Genomic DNA, 26,800 nt, shown 5'->3' with positions numbered 1-26,800 from the left:
AGTTACATCGATTTCTCACACTAAATGCACTCTCTTGGTTTACTGTGAAGCGAAAAACCAAGTGAGTTTACACAAAACTATATCGGTTTCTTTTTTTTCATATTCATTCCAGTCAATTCCCAGCTCTCAAATCAAGGCACTGACACACTCAGAGCCTGATTAAGTCAAGAGCAAAACCCCATCTGTTAATCAAATGTTTGAAAGGTACAGCTCCTTCCTTTTGAAGCACTTAGGGCCTACCTCGAAGACACTCTGATATCAGTATATCTTAAAAAACACGTATTAGAAACCCAAATGATGCCGCCATACTTGTTCCAGGCAGTGTCATGTTCCTGAGCACAAGGCCTTGGCTCACCTGGTGTTGAGTTTATCTTGCTGTGCTTTGATCTTCTCGCCAGGGTGGCCGCTGTGCATCAGCTGCCTGGCGATCTGGTTCACGACGGCCACGCGGGACGCCTGGTTGTTCATTTCTGGTTCCAAGCTCTCAAACCTGGAGTTGGGGAAAACAAACAAACAAAACATCCCACAGCCATTAGGGAATCTGAGCCACAGGCAAGCTGGTGTAAAAAAAACTTCCACCCATATTTCCCTAACTTCCCGGTGAAGGCACTCTCACCTGTGCTGGATCACTTCCAGGTCCTCCAGCTTCTCTGGAATCTGCATGTTATTCAGCCACTTCTCCTTCTCGTCAATCCAAAGCTCACAAGCGTCTGCCTCACTGAACATCTTATAAAGAGCCAGGGTGTCCTGCAGGGCCTGCTTACGCAGCCGAGTGAGCTCAGCGACCTCTTTGTATCTCTCCTCGATTCCGGTCAACCTTCCCTGCACATCCGGGGATCCGGCGTGTTCCTGTGGCAGGGCCTTGGCCTGCTCGTGCAGCGAGTCGATGGTGGGCCGGTAGCTCGCAATCTCCTCAGCCACATCCTTGTGCTTCTTGACCAAGGACTGAGTGGAGTACTCGTCGTGGCCAACATCGTTGCTGGACACAATTTTGAGGATGTCCAACATCCACGCATCGATGTCGTCAGCGTCAGCCTGGAACTGGTGAAGCAGGGAGGCTTCCTCCAGGCGCTTCTTCCTAATGGCAGATAACTGCTCCAGGTTGGCCCACTGCTCCCGGATATCCTTAATTCTTTCTCTGATTTTCTCAGACCCAAAGTGCTCTTCCGCGATCATGTCTTCACCTTCTTTTATCGCCTGCTGGAAGTGGCCACTGCGGCCACTCATCTCGTCCTCAAACGCCTTATGTTTGCTCAGGAGTCGGACCACGCTGGTGAGATCCTTCCCGTAGTCATCAGACGACAGGATCTGCTCCTTCTCCCTGATCCAACCCTCCTCCTCGGCCATTTCCCAGAAGAACTTCCAGAGGCGCCGGGACTCCTCGAGGCGTGCCCGGCGCTCGGCCGCGAGCTGGCACAGCTCCTGGTAGCAGAACTCCATGTGGGCCACGCGGTCCCGGATCACCTGCGGGTCACACGGCTTGTACCCTGCTCGGACAGAGAGCACACATTACAACCCGGGCTCGCTCGCTGCCAAACCCACAGCTGGGGCACACGTCGAGGCTGCAATTCCTGCTTGTTCCAGCTACAAAGTGTAGGCCAAAGAATCCATGGTTAGTCTCCTGAAAGGGAGTGTGAGCTGCTCGAGCTCCACCACACAACAGTACAGATCAGAAAATACTGTTCTTTGCCTAAAGACAAAAAACCCAAACCAAAATTCACCGAGTTCAGATTCACACCAGCTTCATACACAACTGCACAAAATGGGCATCATTTCCTCTAGTCAGTGACAATTCCTAGGGAATTGCTTCCTCTTGGCATAAACTGGGACACTCTCAGACTGGGCCCAACAACCTGTGTTGTTTGCCTCAGGAACACAGAATGGGGAACTCTGGTGACCTCTACAAAGCCAGGGCAGCTGCTGAGGAGGGTGACATGCCATGCAAAGCACCAGGCCACACTCAGCTCCTGAGCAGGTTCCTGGGCCAATGAATCATTGACATGGGAAGTACAGCAGGAACTACTGAAGCTGGACTCTCCGATTCCAGGGGAGAATTTCACCCAACCTATCCTGCAGAGCTAACGAGCCCTGCAGCTAATCTCACAGGTAATTAACACACAGAAGGGCGTGTGGCTGCTGGTTACCTTCTCCATCGGTGGCAAACTTCTGAGCAGAGGCATTGACCCCTCTCACTCTCTCAGCCTGGATGGCAATGTCAGCCTCCACCAGGGCGTGTTTCTGCAGCAGGTCTTCAACTCCCAGCAAGTGTTTGCCGTAGTCTTGGGACAGCAGAAGCACCTGATAAATATGTAAAGGATAAGTGAAATGGGCTGAAGGCCTTAAGCTGTTTGTTTCTTCCTGACTCCAGGCATGACACTGTTCTCTGTTGGTGCATTAAAGACATCAATCCCAAATGTAGAGAGACAAGGCTGACAGGAATTTGGGCCAATATTTTTAAAATCACTGGCAACTAAGAAGAAGTTGCCTGCTCTTTAATGAGTTTTAAGTTTGGAATGATGAGAGGCTGAGTTAGCTCAGCAGGACCAAGGAGCAGCACTGGGCCCAGGTGCTGTGGGCTCCCACTGAGCTACACACAGCTTTCTTTCCTCCAACAGCTTCCAAGTTCTGCTGGCTGATGGACAAATCATGGTCCTTTCCCTTCCCAAATCCCATGAGAACAGACAGGAAGAAATTCATGCTTTTTAAAGCACAGAGGTGAAGAGGTGACTTGTTCCTCATGTAAATTGTGATGAAGAGAGATGATTTAATTTCCTTTCACCAAACCTGTCCTCTTTACCCAGGCACTGTGACCAAAGCCTGTGGCCCTTATGAGACAGACCTGAAGATGGAAAGTGGCTTTTTATAGGAGTGAACTTGTTCTTTTTCCTTGCTTGTTTTTAATCTTTAACAAATCATCATAAGGAATTTGTTTCTTAGGAACAAATTTGGATCTTCTGTGTTTGCCTATGAAACCAGAGGGGCAAAATGAATCTTAAAGCTTGACCAAACAGGACACATCCACCTCTGGACAATATTTGGTCTATGTGCTCCAACGGGTCCCACCCACCTTCATCTCGTCCATCCAGTCCATAATGTACAGCATTTCCTGGAAAATCTTCTGCAGGCCGAGGTTCATCTCGAGCCGCTGCCTGCGCGCGCGGAGCAGCTCCAGGAGGTACTCCCAGAGGCGGATGACGTTGTCCTTCCTGGCGGTGATGCGCTTGATGTCGTGGTAGTTCTCGGTCTCCAGCTCCTTGGCCACGGCCACCACGGCCTGGACGCGCTCCTCGTAGGCTGCGATGTCCGTCTCGATGGCCTCGTGCTTCTTCGTGGCAGCCTCGACCGCAGGCAGGTCGAAGCCAAAGTTGTCCTGCAAAGACAGAGGCACCTCTTCAGGGATGGCTGCTGAGGAGAGGAGCCCCACTGCTCAACCCCTGACAGCAGTGATGACTGTGCACAGTGCACCTGTGAGCAAAGCTGGCATCTCAAGATGACCCAAGAAGTCTTTAATAAAACAAGAGGCACTTCTGATAACAGAGAGCCACTGATAAAATCAGAGATATCAGTCACTGCCTGAGAAAGAATCACATGGCCATCAGGATTAGGCTGGGGGTTTGGATATTAAAATATTCAATTAATTCCTGGGCTAATTTCACTGAATTCACCAAAACACTCAGATAAAGAAAATCTTGACTGTGGGTAGTTATTTCCTCCTCAAATCTCCTGAGCACAGGCTGATAGGTCCAGGGAAGGGGTATCCCCAATGCATTAAAGACAGGACCTACAGTACCCTGATAGATCCAGGGAAGGGGTATCCCCAATACATTAGAGACAGGACCTACAGTACCCTGATAGGTCCAGGGAAGGGGTATCCCCAATGCATTAAAGACAGGACCTACAGTACACACACATATGCACTATCTAAACACCAGAAACAAACACACGCATATGTAGATTCAGTCAAATATGGGGCACAGGGGAGAAAATGTTCTCTTTGCAAGAACTGTGCCCTCTAATTCCTGTAATTAGTCCCCCAGAACCCCTGAGAGCAGCACCTGGGACACGAGGCGCTGGTTCTCGCTCAGCCAGGTCTCCCTCATGGCTGCCTTGCGATCGAATCTCCGCGCCAGTTGTTCCAGTTTCTCTTGTCTGATGAGCTCATTTCGCAGTGCCAGTTCTCTTTCATGTTCAGCTTTTTCCAGTCTTTCCCAGGCCTGGAGACGTGGGGAAAAAACGCGTCTTCTAAACACACATTCTTCTAAGTTATGATAAATCTCATCTCTTTTGCATGGAACCAGGACTGAAGTCACCACAGGCAACTTTCACCAAACTGGCTCATTAAGTTATAAGCCAACAAATCCGGTTTGCTCTGGCTACAAAACACCTTGTTTGCTCATATAAGCACATGACTTCAATCTGTTCTCAATTTAGTCAGTCATTTTTTGAGCAAGGGCTGTAAGAGTTGTTTATCTCAGATGCATTTTCTCTGCTTCTTTCTTTGCCTGAGCAAACCACTGGCTTGAATGTGTAAGAAAGCATTTGTTTAAAAAAAAATAAAATCTCCTGAGCATTACTGCCAAACAAGCAGATTCTATCTTCCTCCTTTAGGAAATGGGAATTAGAGATTTATGGCCTCTCACCTCTAAAATCAACATACAATTGTTGTTCTTTATTACATCCACTTTGGAAAAAAAAAACAGCTGCAGAATTCGGTTATTTTTGGTGCTTACGAGTCCTTTTTTCCCCCAAAGCCAGATGTTATTCACACGCACGACAGAGATATTACAGAAATCAGAACTCTTAGAAGCATGTGGGAAGTCAGCTAATCACCTTTCAGATCTTCTTACAGAGACAACAGAAATACCCTCAATTAAACACAAACTAAATCTTCTAAATCCGAACAGATGTGAAACTGCCTGAAACACAAGTATTTTGGGCATTCCTCCTGCAACCAGGAGAGCTGTGCAGGCTGCTGCTCCCTGGATGAGGCCACAGAAGACAACAAAACCCTGAGTCCCCCAGGAGAGGCTGGCTCTGGTTACCTTGTTAATGTCAGAGATGAGTTTGCCCTCCCTTGGCATGTACACTTTCTGATTGTTGGCTCTCATTTTGCTTTGGATGGTAAAAAGCAGCACTTCCAGGTTTCCTTTTTCTGTAAATCTAAACAAAGTTTTGCAAGAGAATTGAGTCACAATTAAGCTTTCATTGCTACTAAACTGTAATCATAGAAACACGGAGTCACAGAATGCTTTGGGCTGGAAGGGACCTTAAAGCCCATTCAGTGCCACCCCCTGCCATGGGCAGGGACACCTTCCCCTAGCCCAGGTTGCTCCAAGCCCCATCCAACCCAGCCTTGGACACTCCCAGGGATGGGGCAGCCACAGCTTCTCTGGGCAATCTGTGCCAGGGCCTCCCCACCCTCTCAGAGAGGCACTTCTATAACATACTGAATACAGTCAACTATAACAAACTGTAATAAAGAGCTTCTTTAAAATGTTGACATGAAGAGTGGAGCATTCGGATAAACACCTCCATCTTCTGTGGAAGCTGGAAGCAATGGAAATAGCCCACACTTCCCCTGGAGCCACTTGGGTCAGACAGCAAAAGCAACCCCACAGAAGTCAGTTGTCTGAGTGTTTGGATTTAAACCCCCTTGGGGGACAGAAAACTGCATTTTCTTTATTCCAGTACGTGCCTTGCCCTAGTTCACTCCATCAGCACAAGAAATGGAAGTTTTATTTAAAGCCCACTGCAGTCACTAAACTCTTCCCACTGTTTTCCCTGACTTGTACGCCTGGGAAATAAACAAACTCCATAAGCACTAGGGAATACTCTGCAATTCTAGAAGACGTCTGGATACTCTGTCATGTTTTGGGTTGTGATTATTATCCATTAGAACTTATATTAGACAAAAATAAATAGATCTGATATCATGATGCTAAAAGAAGCTTTCTCAAAATAAGTTGCAGTTTTGTTTGTATCAGTTTTAGTAAGCAGGGCTGTTTCACAAAGCCAGACACGCTTCCCCTTGATTTTGGATAAGCAGTGGGGATCTTTTAATAGCACTGTATTGGTATCACACACTGCTATTAAAAGCACGAGTGGTGATATTACTGTACTGCCACACTGTGCTATTACCACTCATGTGATAAGACAGGCATCTGAGAGCAGGGACAGCTTCCAGGACTCCCAGCTCCTGCAGGAGACACACTTTTCTCCTCGCTGTTGTCAGTGCCTGCACACTGAACAGCAGGAAACAAACAGGCCCCGAGTACCATCAGTGAGCACCGATCAGAAAATAAACCCTTCAGCACCACGAGGGTGACTGGGGTGTGTTTGTTTGCAAAGAAACCCACGGCTGACTAAACCCGACAAGCGCAGAGCTCGGCCCAGGCCGGGCCCAGACTGACTTGGGCGGTTTCTCCACGGTGCGGTAGGTGTTGAAGGCCTGCAGCTGCTGCTGCACCCCCACCAGGGAGTTGGCGAACTTGCGGTTGTTGAGGATGATGATGGTCTGCTCGATCCACTCCAGCAGGTCGGAGGCCAGTGACTCGTACTTCTCGATCATCTTCTCCGTTTCGATGGCGTTGTCGAGCACCTGCACGAGCACAACACCCCGTCAGTCCCCAGGGCACTGAGTCCCCAGGGCAGTGAGTCCCCAGGGCAGTGAGTCCCCAGGGCAGTGCTCCTTGAGCACTCACATCCCACCAGCCACACTGGGAGGTGTGCTGGGAGACCCGGGCTCTGAATCAGAGCACTGAGTGCCACGGGGACAGCATCCCTGAGGAATGGGAGCATTTTGCAGCAGTGAATTCCCATGATCCCATGGCAACAGCGGGGCAGAGCTTAAAAAGGGTTCATGGTCACTCTGCCAGCTGGAAGGGCGGGGGTAATGTCACCAAAGGGCACAGAGGGACTGCACGTGTTTGAAATGAGGGACTTCTCTGGGCTCCAGAAGGGACAGAGGACCCGGAAGGTGAGGAGCAGTTAATGAGAAAGAAAAAGCAGCAAGGAAGCAAAATTAACAAGCAAAAATAAAACACCAGCCAAGTGTTTTCTAAAGTGAGGCAGCTGGAAATTAACTACTCCTCACTGACATGTGGGAACACTGAACAGTCAAAACATGTTCAAAAGCAAAACTAAAAACTACCATGGAGTGGAACTCCTCGAAAGCTAACACCCAAAAAACCTCAGCAATATTTTGCCTGATTTGCAACAATTTATAATTTAAACTTGCAAACCTTGCCGATCCGTTTTCCTTCAACAGCTAAAGCTTTCATCTTGGAGAAGTAGTGGTAATAGGTCACCACATAGGTGATGATTGACTTTTCATCAGGGTGATCAACACTGATATCTGCAAACCAAACAAGAGTTATGTCAGCGTGCTGAGGGTGCAGGGGTTACACCACCAGAGCTCACAGTGCACCAAGGAGGTGTTGGCAGTCAGAGATGGGTCAGTGTCAGGTTTGTCTCCTCATCAGAAATAAACTGAGCAGCTTTGGACTGGTTCTGGACAGGACTGAACTCTGTCACTAAGTGCAGCTTTATCCCTGTGGGTTAGTGTGGACTGGGGCTAAAGCATGGGGCCTTTGGGCACTACAGTCAGACTGTGCCACAGCTTGGGCATGGCCAAATTACTCCTCTGGTGCCTGTGTGAGTTGACAGAACTACTGTTAATTGAGAACTTCAGTGCTCTGTCAGCATTTGGAGACAGGAATTCAAACCTAATGGTTTGTCTGTCCAGGTAAATCCAAGAGATACAGATGGAAAACAAAATATTTCCTCTCCTGCAGCAATTCTGAGGCACTGGGAAACAGGCAAGAAGAAACTCACCCAAACACATGACCTGTGCCCTGTGACAGGAAAGGTGTTTGTCCCAGCAGTGAGCACACACTGCCATGAAAGCATGGGCTGAGATCCTTCTGCTTCTCAGAGCAGATCAGAGGGATGCCCCTGACTGGAATGACTTTAGGGATACATGGCCAGGATTAAGGGCTCTTGTGCTCCTGCTGCTCAGTTTTCTGCAGGAGACACCCTGCATTCCCTCCCTCCCTCCCTGGCTGTATCACCAGGTGAGTCAGCAGCACCCAGCTGCTCTGGAGCACAAAAAGCTATCACAGAGATGTGCTCTGACAAGGAGGGGTGGGAGAAAAGAGCCCACAAAGAGCCCTGAAGTGCTGAAACTGCAGCAGTTCTTACCCTCGGGGTCCAGAAGCTTGGTAAGACCAAGGTGTTGCTCTGCAAGGTTAAAAGCATTCTGCAGATTGTAGTGTGCATTTGATTTCTTCAGCTTGTCAAAATCAATCAGATCAGGCCTAGACAGGATGGAAAATTCTTTAGATTTCCCAAAGCACAGTGCAGCCACCCTCAAATGAACTAACTAACATGTCCAACCCCCAGAAACCTGGCCAAGCTTTCACGTGCCCCTCAGCCCTGTGCATTTGCAGGGCAGTGTGAAAGGAATGGAGCAATGCCCAGCACATGGCACGGCAGGACCCAGCCATGGGAAGGAACAGAGGAGAGCTAAACAGCAGGGAAGGTCACCCTGGAGAGGAAAGAACTAAGTTGTGGTCACGAGTGTCTCCTCCTGGCCATGGAAGCGTGAGAGCCGTCCGGATCACTCCTCCTCAGCTTGCCATGGGCACCATCCCCAGCCATGCCAGCACAGCACCACGCCTGCCATCCTTGTGCAGGGATTCCCTTCCCCTCCAGGTTGCTGTGTGTGTGGTTTCCCCCTCCCACCCCAAATTCTAGGCAACCAGAGCTGGTCACGGGTTCCTCACTAAGATACAAGAACCAAACCAAACCCAAATAATTAGGGGTGTAATTTATTCTCCTGAAACCAAACACAACCTGTTTTGACTTGTGATGTGAGAAGCTGCTGCCCAGCTGAGCTCACAGTGACCACAAGGGCTGTAAAGCCCAAAGCAAGGCGAGTTGCTGTAGAACTCTCAGCAATTCCTCAGCTTCCTCCTCTTCAGGGATTTGAAGCTCAAGCTGAGAGGTGACTGCAAAGCCAGGGCAGACCCTCACCCCACGTACCTGTGCTTGTGTATCAGTGCATTGAAAGCCATCCCGTCCCTCCAGCTCGTTGTGAAGTTGTGGATGTTGACGTTGGGGTAACTGGCAGAACAAAAACCAGGAGAGTGTGATCAGTACAGCAGCCCCACTGCAGCAGGGGATACCCAGCAAACATCACTGGGTTGGTGAGCTGGCTATTTTGCACCTCTCCAAAAATTTCAGGCTGCTCATGGATCACTTTCATGAGAGTTCTTGGAAGAAGAAGATGAAGTACCACTTGAATAATGCTGGAGTGTCCCATATCAACACAGGGACATCCAGGTTCAATGGAAGAAACACACTGAATTCCTACAAATGGATATTTAAATTTTCAAGAAGGATACTGTCAGAGAAATATTCCCATATATATGGGAAGAGGGGAAAGTTGGTGGCAAACATCTGAAGCATCGTTATTTCTTCAGAATAGGGTGAAAAAGTCAGCATATTACTATATATACTCATGGATTATCAGATTTGTATGTTTATCTCTCAGCACTAATATCAGAAATTCAGAATTTCTAACTTAGAAACATCAATTCGCTTCTCTTGGCTGAATCCACTTAAGGAGAGATATTTGTTTGCCCATTTAAAATTATTTCAATGAAAACTCAAAATGCTGTAAGAGCTTTGGAAATAATCACTTAATCCACACTCACCCAGCTGTTTTCATCTGGCACCACAAAAGCAAAGCATCTTTAGCAGATTTCTTCTCTTTGTTGTCCTCAGTTTCAACACTGATATCCTGGATCTAAAATGAACATAGAAGTTTTCAATATTTCTCTGAGAGAACACATGAAAAGATGAAAAGAACACTGAGAAACACCAAAGTTAACGTTATTAAATATTTATTACTATGCTATTCATTATAAATTATATATTCAGCATATGGATTTATTATTCTTTCTGCAAAAGGACTTTCCAGCCTTTTTTAACTGTGGGCAAAGACCAACATGCTGGAAAACAAGAGATGTCAGCTGGGACACTAAAGCAATTCCTTAATCCTGTCAGTGCCAAGTCAGCCAGGGTATGGATAACCCCATGGAGGTGGGTCCAGGGAAGAGGCCTGTGACTGGAGCTTCATGTTCATTAGGGATTTAGAAATAAAGCCACGTGCCTTTGCACACAGGAAACCCCCACTGCACATCAGCAGCTCCACAAGGACTAATTTATCCCGAGGTACCCAAACACTTCCCACCCCATCCTGGGGGAGCAGCTGGGTGTACTCTGCTCCTTCCTGGAGTGTTCCTAATGAGGCTGGAAAGCACAGCCAGGAGTGTGTGTGTGCATGCACACAGCCTTACCTGGAACCTCAGGATAATGGTCCAAATAAGGCCCAGAGTCAGCCTGTGATTCCCATCCACAATATCATGAGATCCCATGTTTTCTAGGTGCACTCTTTGCTCTTTCAGGAACTGGAGGGCTTTATCCACGTTCTCCAGGCAGTGGATGCGCATCCTTCCTTTAGTTGGTTTAGGCTGGAAGGAAAAAGGAAACATAAACACCATGTTCTGCACTTCCAGACAGCAACACTGTTTGCATTTGTACTTCAAATTCCAGGGACAAAACGGCTCCTTGCATCTTCCAGCCCCTTTTCACCAGGATAATGGCAGCACGAGTCAAACCCATGGTGGAAAAGCCAAGACATGGCACCAGGTTCATCTGCCTTTCAGAGAACTTTGCCCTCTTATTTCCCTCATCTTTCCTGTCTGGGATATTCCCTCACTAGCTGGAAGAGAAATTATTCTGTTCACATCGTGCCACACCTGTTACATTTTCCCAAGTACAAGTTCTTCCACACTAAAAGAGAAGATTCTGCAAAGATAAAGATATGAAACCAGTTGATAACTGGCAAATAGAGGGAATTGGTAATGAATGCTCTGAAATACAGTTGCACCCTCTCCAAAAAGGCAGCTCAGGTTTGGACAATAAGCCACTCAATAAAACCCCTCAAGCAAGAAGTGGCATTGCCTTTTTTTTTTTTTTTTTTGGTCAGTAAATAGGATAAATAGTAAGAAAATAACAGAGATTTATTCCAAAAACTTTCTTTATAGGAAGAAAAAAGTAAAAATACTAATTAAAAAATCAGTTACACCAACATAACACGATTTCATGAAGGCCCAGTGCAACTGAAAAAAGCAGTGAATACATTAACAGCCTGCAGAAATCTGCTGCAAACCTGAATAAAATTAAAGGCACTTTGTTCTGCAGATGAGGATTACAGCTGAAGAGCCTGTTCAGTGCTTACTGGGATGTCACCAAAGGTACTCAGCCAAACTACTAATCAGCATAATTTCCTTGTTTTCTGCAGTGAAAGTAATTAACCGGCCATGGAAATAGCCCAGGCAAAATCCTCACCCCAGCCTGCACTGAAGGGAAGAGTTTCAGTCCCTAGAAACACAGCCCGTGCCACAGGGATGGTGCAGAGGGAACACTTGCCACAGAGATGCCCTTTGGGACACACCAACCCTGAGGCCGTGTGGTGGTTCGAGCTTCAGCCTCAGCCAGCCCTCCCGGGGCAGAGAGAGTCACCCACAGCTCCCAGCAAGGGCGACAATTCCCAGGAGCTGCCACTGCTGTGGGGTACGAACGTCCCTGCAAAGAGGACCCGACTGGATGTGCACCCTGTGCACACACCACCCACCCCCACACTGCCAGCACAGGGCCCAGCAGCAGGACTGAGGCAGCCGGAGATCCCTCCTCCTGCAGGGCCCATCCGGATCCAGCCTCTCACTGCACCACCCATCACCCGGCAGTGGGATAAGCTGGACCCCAGCTCTGACTGCACCTTACAAAACACGGGCAGGGAGGCTGTTGCAGGCGGGAGGGAGGGCGGAGGCCTGGCTGCACCCAGGGCTCACCCCAGCCCTGTGCCACGCCCGGAACCGGGAGCGGCTCTGAAGGCGGGCTCACCCTCACAAGGACGTGCCCAGCCCTCAGCAAGGACTGTGCCTGTGGCCAGTTCCCAGCAGCGGTGGCACACCTGGGCCTGTCCCTGCCTTAACACGGCCTTCCTCAGCTCCAGAGGCAGGAGCTGCACTGTCTCTAACGCTCACGCCGCTGAGCAGAAAGAAAACGGCTTGAGCAGCTCCCCCGTGCCCTCAGGAGCTCCAGCACCGCGGTGGCAGAGCCAGGGCCACTCACAAGACATGTTTTATTTAGAGGAAGAGGCGTCTGAGTCTGGTTTGTGCAAGGTGTGGCTGTGCTTGCCACACTGCCCTGCACAGCCTCAGGATGAGACAGTGAGACATAACTTGCACAGTTACTGGGCTGCACAGCTCCAGGTACTGAGCAGAGGGAAAGGAGGCACCTAAACCCAGTCTGCACACACATATTACAGGAAAACTGGTTTACATCAAACCCCTTCCCCTTTCCAAGGGAAAATGTGACAGAACTCACTACAGAGAAGTGCTTAAATGGTTTGACCTTTGAGCATCCAGGAATTGTAAGGAATTTACTAATCCTTTATTTAGTTATGGAAGAAACTGAGCTAAATGCTTAATCTTATGCTGAAAACAATTCCCAGCTTTATTTTTCTGTCTGGGAGAAGCTGGTAAACAGTGTGTGCAAACCAAATCACAGCTGTCCTTTCATGCAGGCTGGATCCTTCCCCACTGTGCTCAGAGAGACCATGGCATGCCATCAGCTTCTCTCAAATACTGTGCTGCACAGAGGACCTTGTGTAGGAAGGTCTGGGCTAAACACTAAGATTAGGAATCAAGCTTAGCAAAGTCAAGAAGATGCAGGTGTTGTCCTTACTGGATGCTCTCACTTTGAGTTTCCCTAACAGACCTCCAAGGCTCTGGGTTTTCATCAATAAGAATCACAACAGCTTTTGTAAAACGCAGGGTTGTGGCTGGAGGTCTTAGATAGAGCAAAGAGCAGCCCTGCTTCCCTGATCAGCATCCTAAATCCCAGAGTGCTCCATAGGAATATGATTCCAGCTCCAGAATGTGAATCCCAGTTTCAAAAGCGAGGAAGCAATTCCTGTTTGTTCCATTGCACCAGTTAACATACCATATTAAAATACTTCTGGAGGCTAGTTTCTGCTTTCTTAGCATTTAACATTTCTTGATTTTAAGCTTTCTGCATTTAAGGCTTTCTGCCTTTAGATTCCTCTTGGTGGCCGTGGAGATGTCAGAACTTAAGCAATACCCACTAACATAAATTCCAAAAGAGTGAAGAACATCAGCAAGTGGCTGCTGTGCCGATCCTCCTGGAATACTTGTGGTGTGTGTAATTGTCTCAAGGTTCAGTGCATTGCAGAGGAAGGTGTGGTGGAATGTCCTGTTCAAACAGAGCCTGCTGTCCTCCAGCCCCAGATAAGGACGCTGCAAAGGGAATTTGTGCTGGTGTGGCAGCTGCCAGTGTGATAGCAAACCATGGTGCAAGTGCCCCCTCCCCACCCTGGTCTGCATTTCCCAAAAGCTGGAGTGACAAATGCCAATGAATGGTGCCACCACAGTGCCAGGACTGCTCTGAGCTTCCTCAGTGCCACTGCCAGGTAGAGCCTGCAGGCAGGCAGGGACACCTCAGCAGAGCTGGCACAGCTGCTGCCCCAACCCTCCCCTCGTGGGGCACGTTGGTCTGGGTTATCCCTTGAGCAAACACCTGCTGCCTGCAGGGAGCACGTCAAACCCAACACCTGGCAGAGAGCAAGGGCTTGGAGCAAACTGCAGCTGGCAAACCCAGGAGTTACCTCTGCCCACACAGGCACTTCTGTGCCCCCCAGAGCTGCCTGGCCCTCACAGATGCACTCAGAAAGCTCCTCTCTTGCCTCACCACGCACACACTACACTGGCCATATGTTCAACTCATTAAGCAGAGTCTTAAGCCATGCAGTTCCACTAATAGGAGAGCTTGATGACAAGTGATTACACAGCTGCAGCCCCACGTAGCCCTGGGTCTTAGCTACAGACCCGTATTTCTTTGAAAAGATTGCAGTAAATTAGGCAGTTAAGAGCATGGCCATCATTTCAGGAACTGAGGGAAAAACGGATACCCTGCTGTTCCCTGACACCCAGTCTGCACTCCAGGGCCTTTCTCACTCCCACCCCCCTGTGCTGGTACCAGGGGTGTCTCAGCACACCCAAAGGAAGAGTTTCACCCATGTATTTCAATTCATTTTAGATATCCCCCTAACCAAAGAGAGCCCAAGCTCTGAGCACAATCCAGTGCTCTGTGCCTGTCAGACTGGGGAGCAGGGAACCTGCTGCTGGAAGCACTCAGCAGCTTACCAGCAAGGAACCTTTGAAGAAGACTGCCTTTGATTCCCACCGAAACCAGTAGGAAGATATTCTAATGGTGTCTGGATCCAGCTGAAGCAATAGAGCTCTTTTTTCTCCTTTCAAGTGTAAAAAGACATTTGCAGTGCTGAACCCTCAGTGCTCGGTTTTGCTGCACTCGAGTGGAGCCAAGGACTCACCAAAAGCCCACCCCAAACCAAAACCCACAATGGACACGAACAGACACTCACAAGTCTCTCTCCTGAGAGAACTTCCAGCAGTTTGATGAGCATCCTTCCATCCCGAAGGTCAGTGTACAGGTCTGTAATCCGGCAGGACACACGTGCCAAGTGGGAGTTCACCCACTTGGTGAAGGTCTTCTTCTGAACCGCCTCACGTTCATCTGTGGGGAAAACACAACGTTACTCCCAATAAATCACAGCTCATGGAGCTACGTGAGGATGTGATGTTCAAACAACTCATATTAAATGAAAGGTATGGCTTGTCTTCTTGGGAGAATCATTGGTGAAATTCAGACTTTCCACTGGAAACCCACCTTTCCTCACCCGCTGAGTTCACCTGCTCTGCAATGTGCAAACAAACGCACAGCGGATCCCCCGGATACCACAAGTCACTTTGGATTAAGGCAGGTACAAAAGAGAGCAGAGACCAAAGCTTCCCCCTGATTTTTTCCTTCCTCATGACAATATTTATTTGCAGAGTCAACACTGGTAACTGTATTTACACAATGTCAAGATGAACTTTTCCATAACTGCATGCCTGACGGGGACTTGCATTAATTTAAAGCCATAGAAAAATGGATTCTTTCCACCTTCCCTTCCCAGTCTTTCACAACTGTTTATACAGGAAAACATTGGCTGAGAGCTCCCTCACTGCACAGGCTCGCTGCAGTCCACATTAATTCACAAACTCCTACCCAGCCATCTGCCAAGCCCAGAACTCTCAGACAGAAGCATTATACATCTCCGTGGTTAAATTCTTTTGCCAAGGGCTTTGGATGAAGCCCTTCCCTGTCAGCCAAAAGTCATTTCACCGAGCTGGGAACTACTACAGACCGCATTTGTCAAAACACAGGTGCTCAGGCTCTGGAATCCACAGCTAGATGTATGAATGGAAGTGCTCTGCTTTCCCAAGCAGAGATGATTCCAAGCCTTCATCAGTCACTGGCATGTGCAGGAACAGGACATGGAGACAGGTGAATCCTAAACCACAATGCAACACGTCTCCAGCTCTGAAAGCTCCGAGTACATTGTTTGAAACAGAGAAAACACCCATGTCAGAGCAGATCTGACAGGTTTTGGTGGATGCTTTCCTTCCAAAGGAAGGATGTGCCCCCTTCCCATGGTGGGGTTATGATCTCAGCACAGCCGTGAGGCTGAAAAGGATAGAAAGCTGAAAAACAAGTAAAAGAATAAAGACAAGAAGTCAGCTAATAAATGGTGTAAGTGGGAGGAAGAGCAGACCTGCACTGAAGCTGCACAAACCCCACCCTGAGATTGCAGTTCCTCCCACTGATTTCTGAATTCGTCCTTGCTACCCATGGGTAGGGTGTGACCGAAGCTACTGCACTGAAACTGCCCCACTTCTGACAGCTTTTACCTCCCTATAAGGTGTGAAATGAAAATGGGGCTTGGCAAGCTGTAAAAGGTGGGGTTAGTGATAAAACAGTGATGTGCTTTCAGGGAACTGACAGTTTGCCCCCACTCCATGTGAGGCAGAGGATCCCTATGATAGAGGAAGAGAACAGGAAATCAGCAGGAACTGCAGTGAGTGTCTACTAGCCTGAAATATGTATTTTATGAACTATTTACAAGTAAATATGGATCTACATATCTGCTTGTAGTAACCCATGCCTTTACTTGAAGTACTTTTTTGAAATGAGTCACAGAAGAGAAACCTTGCAATAGCTGGTGCTTTTTAAAGAAATTTCTAACAGAAATTACCACATCTCCCTTCACCGGCTTGAACAAGCCCCAAAACAACTCAGCAAGTTTGTTTATTTAGTCACTGTAGTCTCTACACAGAAGCACAACATTCAGAGATCCCTGTGGTTACGCTCACTCGAAAGAGAAATGCGGATGTACAGGATCTAAAAATAAAGCTGGATATAGAAAATATTATGTAAAACAAAAAAAGCTACCAAATACCATCATAAAGCCACCCATCACAAACATCTGTGGTCAAAAGTTATGGTTACAACAGACTTCCCAGTTTGGGATCATGGCAAAAGTAATGGGTGGGAAAAGAACTTCCATGTGGTTTTAGTACAAGAAGATGCCTAATTTTGAGCAGATGAAAGACACGATGTGGGAAATGTAATCCCGTGCCAAGTGAGGCTGTGGAGCCTTTGGTGCCACGGGATTAACTGACAGCAGCTTGGGAGCTTCTGCTGCTGAAAGCAAGGCCAGGAAGCCACGAGAGCAGAGGCTCCAGACAGCCCTTCCAGGAGGGGGAAGGTGGGTCCCACCTGGGGACAGCATCGATGTGGCCCAGGCACTGCTTTCTGAAAAAGGCTTCCCCACCACCATCAGTGGCCCTAAAGGAGGACAAGACAGTGCTTTCTTCAGGCAGTGGGGACTCAGGGAAAGCACCCTGAGAAAGCTCCACTGGCTCCTTGCCTTCTGTGTTGCCTCAGCATCCTTAAGCACAGTGAATGATCGGAGTGGAGAGGATGGGACAGAGCCTCCAGTCCCTCCCTGCCCGGCTGGAGGCCCTCTGTGCCCCGAGAGCTGATGGTGGTGCCCTCACGTGTGTTTTCCTTGCTCTAGTTCAAGCAGTGGCTGCCTCTCCCCCTCTGCCTTCCCGTCTCCTCCCTCTTGCTCTCTGTGGTCCTGGTTTCCTGTTTTCTGCGGGGCTGGTTTCTCTGGTCCCCCCTCTGCTCCCGCCCCGCTCGCTCTCACTGTACTGCTCTGGCTGTGCTGCTCTCACCTGCTCCCCACCCATCCTCAGGCACTGCCCTCCTCCCGCTCACCCACCACATCCAAACAGGGGGACAATGTCTCCTGGGACCGCAGCTGTGCTGCTGCCAGCACCGACTGCTCGTGCTGAGCCTACAGCCGGCTCTTCACATGCAGCGTCAGTGCTGGAGCTATCATGGCAGCTGGAGCTATCCATGGCTCCTCATTTTCTTCCCATCTCCCCTCTGATTCCCAGCAAGAAGGGCCAAAAGCAGGGAGATCCCTGGTTGCCCCAGAGCAGCCTGCAGCCCGTGGGAAAGCCCTGCAGCACCACACAGGAGCCAGGCCCCACGTGCTCCCTGCCAGCAACTTATCTCAGAAAATGCCACCACGGAGACACAGCAGCTCTTTCAGGCCCCTAATGGGGCGCTCACCCAGGAAGGCCAGGCTTTATCCCGCCCTTGGCACGGGCAGAGCACAGCTCTGATTCCCCACCGACTCTCTCAGCCACGGAAGCCCCCGGAGGGAGAAGGCCCAGCCCTTCTTACCCCCGCATCGCTTCCCTCAACGTGGGAAAGAGCAAACCAAGCCCGTTTGGAAGGTGGTGTGACTGGAGCTGGTCGTGTTCAAACCTCTCCTGATTATTTCTACATGGTGTTTCACAATGACAGCAGGTTTTTGCAATGCCTTTACCAACCCTCTCTAACTGATAAAGTGCATTTTTCTGCTCTGGGGTTTCGGGTTAAAACACGCACAGAATTAAATTCCATGAATTTTGGTTGTGCGTTTCACAGAAAGAAAGGTACATAGAGAAAAGTGGTACTCAGAGCCCTGACAGCTCAGCCAAGCACAGAACACAACTGTGACTCTCTGTGCAAAACCCTACACACTAAGGGCCAGGTGCACCCATGAGTGGTGACACTGAGGATTTAACATCAGCCACGGGCCCTGAGCGCTATTTATGAACCTCAAGTGATGGTTTTGACAAATGTCCTTCATGCTTTCAAAAACACAGCTACAGATTTTGAAGATTAATTCAAACTAGAGGATATGGGTGGAGCCCCAGGTGTCCTACAGCTTGTGAAAACATTTGTTTCCCAAGGGTAAAGAGAAACTGGCAACATGCAAAACACACACAGCAGGGAAACGGAAGCACAGAATCGATAATGGAGAATCCAACTTATCTTGAGGCAACACTGGGAAGGAAATGTCCTTCGTGCGGAAGGACACGACAATGCCACCACCACACAGGGGTTTGCAAACCCCAGCGCCGGGACTGTGATACATCAAGGACTGACTTTGTTTAGGAGTTTGGTAAATAAACGGGAGTTTGTACACTGGAACTCACATAAACAGGGCTGCAAAGGATCACAAACAGGCAGCCAGTCCCTTCCTCGCCTGAGGAGAGACAAATCTTCCTCTGCTAATTTGATGAGAAAAAATCCTGACAAAAATGTGGTCAACTTAGTGAGAGCCCAGAGTCCCCAGTGCGGGACAGCGGGAGGGGGGTCACACACATCCCCCTCTGTCACACGCTCACTCTGCTGCGTGACCTCAACAGGGCTGAGCCAGAAGAATGGTGAAGCTGTTCCAGTAACTGCCCTGGGAAAGGCAGGGCCTGCAGAGCCACCTGGGAGAAGCCCCTCTGTGCTCCCCCAAACCTGCAGCACCGACCACTGCCCTGGCAAAGGTTCCCTGTGCGGCCCCTGCTTGCTAAACACAGCTCCAAGATGACCTGCTCGCTCCTCCACACCGGGCAAACCACATTTCCAACACACTGACCTGGACTCCGCTCCAAACCGAACAGCAAAGCCGGGTGGTGCCCCTGCACAGGGGCTGTGACACTCCTGCCAGCCCTGGGCAGGAAAGGGGTGCTCTCAGAGGAGCCAAAATGCTCCTGCAGGAAACAGAGACATTGGAGCACAAAGGGAGAGCTGGAAGGAGCAGCCTGGGGCTGCTGCCTGTGCTCAGACACCGCAGGACAGCCCAGCCACCAGGCACTGACAGCCTCCCTGCAGAGCCCAGCAGCTGCTCCAGGCACTGCCAGCGTCCATGGATCCCTGGGATACCTCAAGACAAATTATGGATGACTTTTAATCCCTAGCTCCAAAAGCAGGTCACCTACAAGTTTATACCATGCTGAAAGTAATTTTCCCAGTTTAGAATCATTCCTGTTTTCCCTACAGCAGCCAGTGCGTGCCCTACCCGGAGCACTGCTGAACACCCTGACTCAGAGATCAGCTGAGCACTGCTCCAGGCACACCACTTTTGCTGATATCCACTATCCACAGCTTCCCAGAACTTCCCAGACCATAACCTTGCTGAACTGAGCACAGAGAAAACAGAGCTTCCTTTCACAGGCCAACGTTCCCATTGCTGCAGGTTTTCAGGGTGCAGGATATCACCCTACCCTTTGTCACGGGTGTGGGGGTATGAAGTGAGATAGCCAGGAACACTCACAGCTTCACAAATTCCAGCTGTGCTTGGAGGTTTCTCAGTTGAGAAAGATGCCTGAGAGCAGGGCAGATCAGCTACTGGGACCAGAATGTGGTGATCAAGGAAGATTTTATCAGGAAACAACCTGAGTGGATGAGCTGTGATAACCTTCACCCAAGAGCAATTGTGAGTATAAAATAATTCTAACACAGGTCCAAACCTCTGCTGTTCCAGGAGGCATGAACACTGCAAATCACTCAAGGGATGCAGCACTAAATATAGCCCAAAGGGGAAAAGAGCACCTCTGGGTATCCACACCGGAGCAGCTGAGGAGAGAAACATCTGCTTGGATAAACATTCCCAAATGATGGCCTTTCCACATGGTCCCACACAGGCTCTGTTAGTCCTTGTGGCATCAGGAAGCCCAGAGAGAACAATGCTTAAGCATGCACAGTAAAGGCACAGAGAGTCTAAATAGAAATACACTGGAACTGGTCTATAGGGAAGAAGATGAAGGAAGGAGGAAGGATCACTCGCTCAGGAGGATCCTGTAGAGAAAAAGAAATAAAATCAGTTTCTCCCAACATTCAGGTGCCCTATAACCATCTCCCCTTTAGCAGCAAGGCAATAAACTGAACAGTGGATGCTGCTTTTCTCCAGCTGCAGGTGGTGGGGCAGGACTGAAAGCTGGGGTTGGTGAAAATGGGGGGAAAAAGGAGCTTAATTAGAAAACACAAGTCCTTAACACACATGTGCAGAGACAAGGAACAAACCAGAAGGAAAGCTGCAGCAAGTCAAACCTACACAGGGCACACAGAGAACATGATACACGTGGGTCCAGGGCTTAGGAAAAGGCACCTCCTTCCCTTTCAGTCTGGCCCACAGGAGGAAAGGGGATGGAGCAGCTGATGGCTCTGATGCAAACAGGATGCATTTGTTAATGGTTATTTTGTGGCACAAAGTAATCTGTGGAGTGACTTCCCATCCCAAAGGGTGAGATCACACCAAAGATTTTACATGCTCCAACATGACTTAGACAAGAACTTGAATGCAAATGTTAAAGATGACACAGCAACGAGGGGATTTTGTTCATGTTTTGTTTAGCTGGTGATTTCTTCAGGAGCAAAATCCTTGCTGCTTTCCTGACTCTGCTACATGGAGACTATTGTGGAGAAGTCGGGGTGTGTTCAGCAATCCATTTGCTTTTACTAGGATGCACCAGCCAGCTCCTAAATCCTATTAAATATCTACCCTTCCCTATTAAACACTACAGCATGTGACTACTTTCACTGCTGGAAACTGCTCTGGAAAGCAAAAGGGAAAGCTCCATAATGCAGCATGTGGGACAAACAATTGTGCTGCTTTGTCTCTTTGATGGCACTGAACTCCCTCACACAATGACACCAAGCACAGAACAATGGCCGGGAGCCAGCCAAGCAATCCGGGCTGTGGAAGGGCAGGTCCCCTCATTGTCTTTATTTTTACACAGAGTTTATGGCATTTTGGTGTCAGCAACACAGAAACAAACCTTCCCAAAGCCAGCTTTGGATTCATGGACAAGAATGATTATGTTCATCTGCAAAAAGTCTCCCACAGCAAATAAAAGAAATGTAACAGTCATCTGGGTTTGACAGATTAAACTGGGGGAAGAACTCAGCTTTTGATTTTGATTTTTCCTTTAATGCAGGAGATGAAGATGACATGTTTAAGCAGCTTTAGAGCAGTGTGTGCTCAGCTGTCCCTGCACTGGCACAGGTTATGTGAACTGCCTGTTTAACTCCAGGAGAACTGGAATACAAAACCATGGAACTACGTCCCACAGCAGGCCCAGCTCCCTGCTGTGGAGAACACCCCTGGCAGCCCAGTGCACCAACAGCCACCACTCAGCTGCTCCTCTGCTGCTCCAGGAAACCCACTGACTGCTTGTTGTTCTCTACGAAATGCAAAGCACCGACAGGAACACAACCTTTCCAGTGGCTGATTCAAGTGGTTTAACACTTCTGGGTGCTGCTCTTGGAAACACCTACACCCGCCTGCAGCTTCAACCCCACCCTGTGCCCTGGGTTACACACACCAGCCCACGTTACTGAAGGCCATTCTTGAGACAAATGTTCATCAGGACCGAGGCCTGGCCCCAAACTGTATCACAGAATCATATGGTTTGGGTTGGAATCACCTTAAAGCCCATCCAGTCCAACCCCAATGGGCAGGGACACCTTCCCCTAGCCCAGGTTGCTCCAAGCCCCATCCAACCTGGCCTTGGACACTTCCAGTGATGGGGCAGCCACAGCTGCTCTGGGCAACCTGTGCCAGGGCCTCCCCACCCTCATAGGGAAGGATTCCTTCCCAACATCTCATCTAACCCTGCCCTCTGGCAGTGGGAAGCCATTCTCCCTTGTCCTGTCACTCCAGGCCCTTGTACATAGTCTCTCTCTCTGTTTCCTGCAGGCTCCCTCCAGGCACTGGAAGGCCACAATCAGGTCACCCCAAAGCTTCTCTTCTCCAGGCTGTACAATCCCAGGTCTCCCAGCCTTTCCTCACAGCAGAGCTGCTCCATCCCTCTGGTTGTCTTGGTACCTCCTCTGGGCCTCTCTTTTTCCTTTCTGAAGAAGGATGTTACGAAACCATTTTTACACAAAGTAGCAGTTCAGTCCTTCAAATGGGCCTCCTTTCAACAGCAGCACGAAAATGCCTCAGTGCTGGGGGCATTTTCCAAGCAGGGACACAAACCCCTCCTGGCTGATCCAATGTCAGTGCTTTGTGTTCATTGCCATTCTCCCCTTTTGCGTAGGAGAGACAGATCACCTCATCGAAAGGAGCCTGGAAAAAGCGTCGCCTGTCCCAGGACACTGCCTGGGACGTTCCCACAGGAGAACAATGCAGACCTGAGGTCACTGCACTATTTCAAGGACACACAGCCTTGTGGGGGTCTCAGTGGTTTCCTTTAACAAGCACTATCAGCATAATGCAGGGAAGTGCCAGGGGATTTTGGGGGGGACAAAAATAGTCTTCCATACTTGTCCAAACCACTGTCTGATGGGCAGGGTTGGAGAGGGTGAGAGCAGGGCTTGGCATGGGCAGGGAACATGCCAGGTACTTCCCTGTCTTATTTCTGCCCACGTTCACCAAACCCAGCAGAAGGAGAGTTTTTACAGTGGATTCCCACTCGTCTATAGGAAGGAAAACAAGGGCAGGGAGAAGGAGCTGGGGTGTTTTCATTATTTCCCACCAGCACTCCTCCCTCTTCCCAGCACTCCGGGAATGCAGCAGCTCTCACACAGGACTACAGGGGCACGGGCACTGCTATTCCTACAAGGCAACTATGTGACCAGCCTGGGATCCTCCTCAGCCAGGGATTGGGAAACACAGCCTTGTAGCTGTTAACCAGGATGAGTCACTGAGAGATGGCCACCAGGGCTCTGCATTCCCTGGGAAGACAATGCATGGCCAATTCCATCCTTTCTGGCAAAAAAGCCCATCACTGAGGACTCCCAGCAGGAAGGCTCTCACTGTGGGGGTATGCAGACAGATCCCCACAGGCTGTGGGATCTCCATCCTCAGGGATATGCACGTCCCAAGAGGACAAAGCCCTAAGCAACCTGCCCTAGCATGGAAGGTGCCCCTGCTTTGAGCAGGTGTGTTGGGCCAAATGAACTGCTCTTCCAACGTGAAGCATTCTCAAGATTAAACAAGAACGGGCCAGACTGCACTGCCAGGATCCCCATGGAATCCCACCGAGGGATTTCAGAGAGCTGGGGCATCTCTGCTTTCAGCTGAGGCACAGGTTGAGACATTACATGGAGAGAAAAGTCCAAGCTGTGGTATGTTTTGACCATGCTCCTTTAAAAACTCACTGTGGTGGCAAAGCAGAAATGCCAAACAGATGAAAGAAATGCCAAACCTTTGTTGGTTTTGTGTTTAAATCTAATTTCACCTTAATGACAGAAAAGCATGAATAGAAAAAAAAGAAATCTATGATGGCTGCATTTAATCCTTTCAAAATATTAAATCTCTGTGCTAAGAGATGTTATCATTATAATTAATTGCTGTTAAATTATAATTTTCATTATCCCAGAAATATTTGAAATGGAAGCACACATATTTAAACAACCAGGGTGTTGATCAGGGATTAATAGGAGCTGAATTCCGAGCCTTGCTGAGCAATGTGTTTAGTTCCTGCAGTTTCCATGGCCACACAGTAATTTCCCATTGTTATGTTCTTGCTGTTTTGTGGAGTCAGATGCACTACACTGTGCTGACAGGATGCTGGAGAAAAGCAGCAACACCACAGGTAAGCCAGGCCATGGCTCAGCAAGCCTGGGATCCAAGCTAGATCCCAAGGGTGAAAGTTGAATGAATAACAGCAACAAAAATATTGTAGATTACAATTAAAATCACTTGTGTAACTGAAGGGAACCCTGGTATCTATAAAATGCAGTTATTTCTAAAAAGGGAGTTTTAAAAATGCATTAATTTTAATGAGATTTGAAACAAACTGCCAATAAGAAGCATTAGAGGAAAAATCCCTAATCTTCTCTGGCTCTAATCTGCAAACCCATCATGCAGAGCTCCCCAGGGAGTCCTGGAGTTGGTGCCTTTGGAGCCTGGGGGAACTGACACCTTCACCTGCTCACTTGGGTGAGGAAAGCTCCAGAAAACTGAACCACAACATCAGTGTGAACTCACATTCCAACCAGACTCTCTGTGTATTAAAGGGGTTTTTAAGAAATCTATGTGGCAATTAAAAAATAATAATTAATAGTAAGAAATCTTTCTTGGGACTCCTGAGGCAACAAACAAGTCGCACATGCATTCCAGTTCCTCACCTCAACACTTTCCTGCTGGTCTGCTGGATTCCAATCCAAAGGTCATTTATGGATCTGCTTTTGTGGGACAATGTGGAATGTTTAAGCAAAACCATTTTAGCCTTTGGAGTTATGCAAGAGTGGGGAAAAGAGATCCCTTTCCAGCATGGTATTTCCTACCCAGGGAACAACTTTCAAATCAGTATCAACAAAAAATCCCCTTTGTTTGAAACCCTCCAAGGTCTCTCTGAGATTTAAAAGGCAATGCAAATTTGAAGGAATTAGCTGGGTAAAATTATACTTTGAACACCTTAAAAGTGTATCTTCCTCCAGAAACATCACTTGTTTTTCTAGTCTTAAAAGTGGACTTGTGAGTTGTACTGAGTGTGCCAGGCCTTGATCACAACAACTGGAAGGCCCCACATGGTGTCCAGGGCACCTCCCAAGAATTTACCCTCACTTCACTTCCTTCATTTTTAGCACAATCAGAAAATTAAGTGGCAACATCAGTAGCTCAGCCTAATCAATATAAAAGCACCCAAACACCCCTGATCAGTCATTTCACTGAGGCCTCCTTAACCACCTTGCATGAGGGCTCTGCATTCCTCCCTTAAAATGTGAAAGGGTGTTGTGGTATTTTCTTTAAAAACCCCCAAAACCAGAACAAAGCCCCAAGCAGACTATAAGATAATGGCTGTAAATAAAGGAAACACAGAACACACTAAGTTCTGAAAGCTCAGTGTCTAATTAATGCTCCCAGTTGCCTGCTAATGTGACAGCAATGTCATTAGCACATAGTTCAGGTATTGGTTAAGCACAGAACTCTTGCACGTTTGCAGAGATTCCTTGACTATCTGTGTGCTTGCACCCATCTTACACAGCCCCAGGGCACACCACGGGTACATAAAATGCATAAAATGCATTTATGGCACCTTACACTGACCTGTGTGTTCCTGAAGCCTGACCTGTGGCAACTCACTGATTTCCAGGTCTCCAAACTTACAGGCACATTTCAGCCCAACTCAAACACCTCAGGTGTTTGCGCAGAAGGAAAAGCTCCATGAACACAGTCCTGAATGTGGAGTCCACGGTGACCTGCAGCTCATGCCAGGGACATGTTTCTAAACTTGGCAACAGGAGCCACACCAGAAGGGAGAGCTGAGTTGTGCAGCACAGAAAACAAAAGGTGTTCTGGCATTAGGTGGCTCACACAGGGACACTTGAAAGCTGCCAGGGACTGGTTGGGATGGGCCACACTCCTGAGGATGGAGGAGAGGAAAGGGACAGCCCCGTACCCAGCACCCTGAAACGGGGACTGCGGAGATGGCACCGCCCTACCCAGTCATTTCAGTCACTCAAGAAAAGCAGGGGAAGTCCCCTCTGAGCTGCTGCTTTACCCGTGTGTGTCCCAGCCCTGCCAGAGCCAGCCTGGGGAGCAGCTCTCCTGGCGCCAGGGCAGAGCTTGGATCCATCCCTTCGGGGATGACACTGCCAGGACACGCTGCACAGCTGAGGGCTTTACATATGAGGTGTCCTCAAGTGTTGTCTGCTCTCCAGGACAACTTGAGACTGCTTTTATTTAGGAAGAAAGGATCTGCAGTGAGGAATTGGCTGGAACTCGGCTGGCGCCAGGAGCACAGGGCACAGAGCATCATTAGCACCCACAGGCTGGCAAATACCAGGGCAAGTCAACTGTTGGGAGCAAATGTTCCAGCAAATAAGGTTTATATCACGGGGATTTTATAACATTCCCTATCAGACACGTTTGTTTTGGAGGAGAGGCAGAGAGAGAAGCTCTCAGTAATCTATCAGCAGCAGTGGATTTATGGAAAAACTGTGCCACAGTTCCATGTCTCGCCCTGGCAGCTCCTTCTGTGAGGACTGAGGCAAGAACTAAGAGCCATCGGGTCCAGGGGCAAGGAGCACATATCTGCTGTTAAGGGCTGAGGGATTATCAGTGCACCTGCACGAGTGACAGTGGCCAGGGCCTCACCCTGGGAACACTCGGGAAACGGCTGCAGGCACTGCCAACTTTCTAAAGCAACTTCCTGGAGCTGGAAGCAACACACACCTTCCTGTTCCCAGGAGAGGGCACAAGGATGGAACTCAACTCACACCCCACAGGGTGAACAAAGACATGGGGAGGGAATGGGGGACAATTCCCTTCCGAGGAAGCAGATGCAGTTCCCACAGCCATAGCTAAAACAGTTCCCAATGTCCTTTCCTTGCTTTTTGGGCTCGAGATTAGAGCCTGGATCCAATTAGACTTCATCCACTTAAGTACAGAAGTGCCACAGACCCCATGGCTTTCACCAGCACCTCCAGCCCCAGTACGTGGGGGCACAGCCCAGCCCCTTGA

General features: G+C 48.9%; 1 protein-coding gene across 1 annotated transcript in view; it reads right to left on the bottom strand.

Moving 5' to 3' along the window:
* SPTBN1 (spectrin beta, non-erythrocytic 1) overlaps positions 1-26,800 on the bottom strand; it is a 114,713-nt gene that overhangs the window by 32,444 nt on the left and 55,469 nt on the right. The window contains 13 exon segments of the mRNA XM_017821801.1: positions 356-490; positions 617-1,487; positions 2,145-2,298; positions 3,068-3,370; positions 4,056-4,214; positions 5,043-5,160; positions 6,411-6,598; positions 7,242-7,354; positions 8,200-8,315; positions 9,043-9,123; positions 9,717-9,808; positions 10,362-10,535; positions 14,534-14,685. Coding sequence (XP_017677290.1) covers positions 356-490; positions 617-1,487; positions 2,145-2,298; positions 3,068-3,370; positions 4,056-4,214; positions 5,043-5,160; positions 6,411-6,598; positions 7,242-7,354; positions 8,200-8,315; positions 9,043-9,123; positions 9,717-9,808; positions 10,362-10,535; positions 14,534-14,685 — 2,656 coding nt within the window.

Source organism: Lepidothrix coronata, unplaced genomic scaffold (genome assembly GCF_001604755.1).
Source record: "Lepidothrix coronata isolate B3197 unplaced genomic scaffold, Lepidothrix_coronata-1.0 Scaffold92, whole genome shotgun sequence".
Classification (NCBI taxonomy): Eukaryota; Metazoa; Chordata; class Aves; order Passeriformes; family Pipridae; genus Lepidothrix; species Lepidothrix coronata.
The sequence above is the reverse complement of the archived record's forward strand: the minus strand, read 5'-3'. Positions and strand labels throughout refer to the sequence as shown.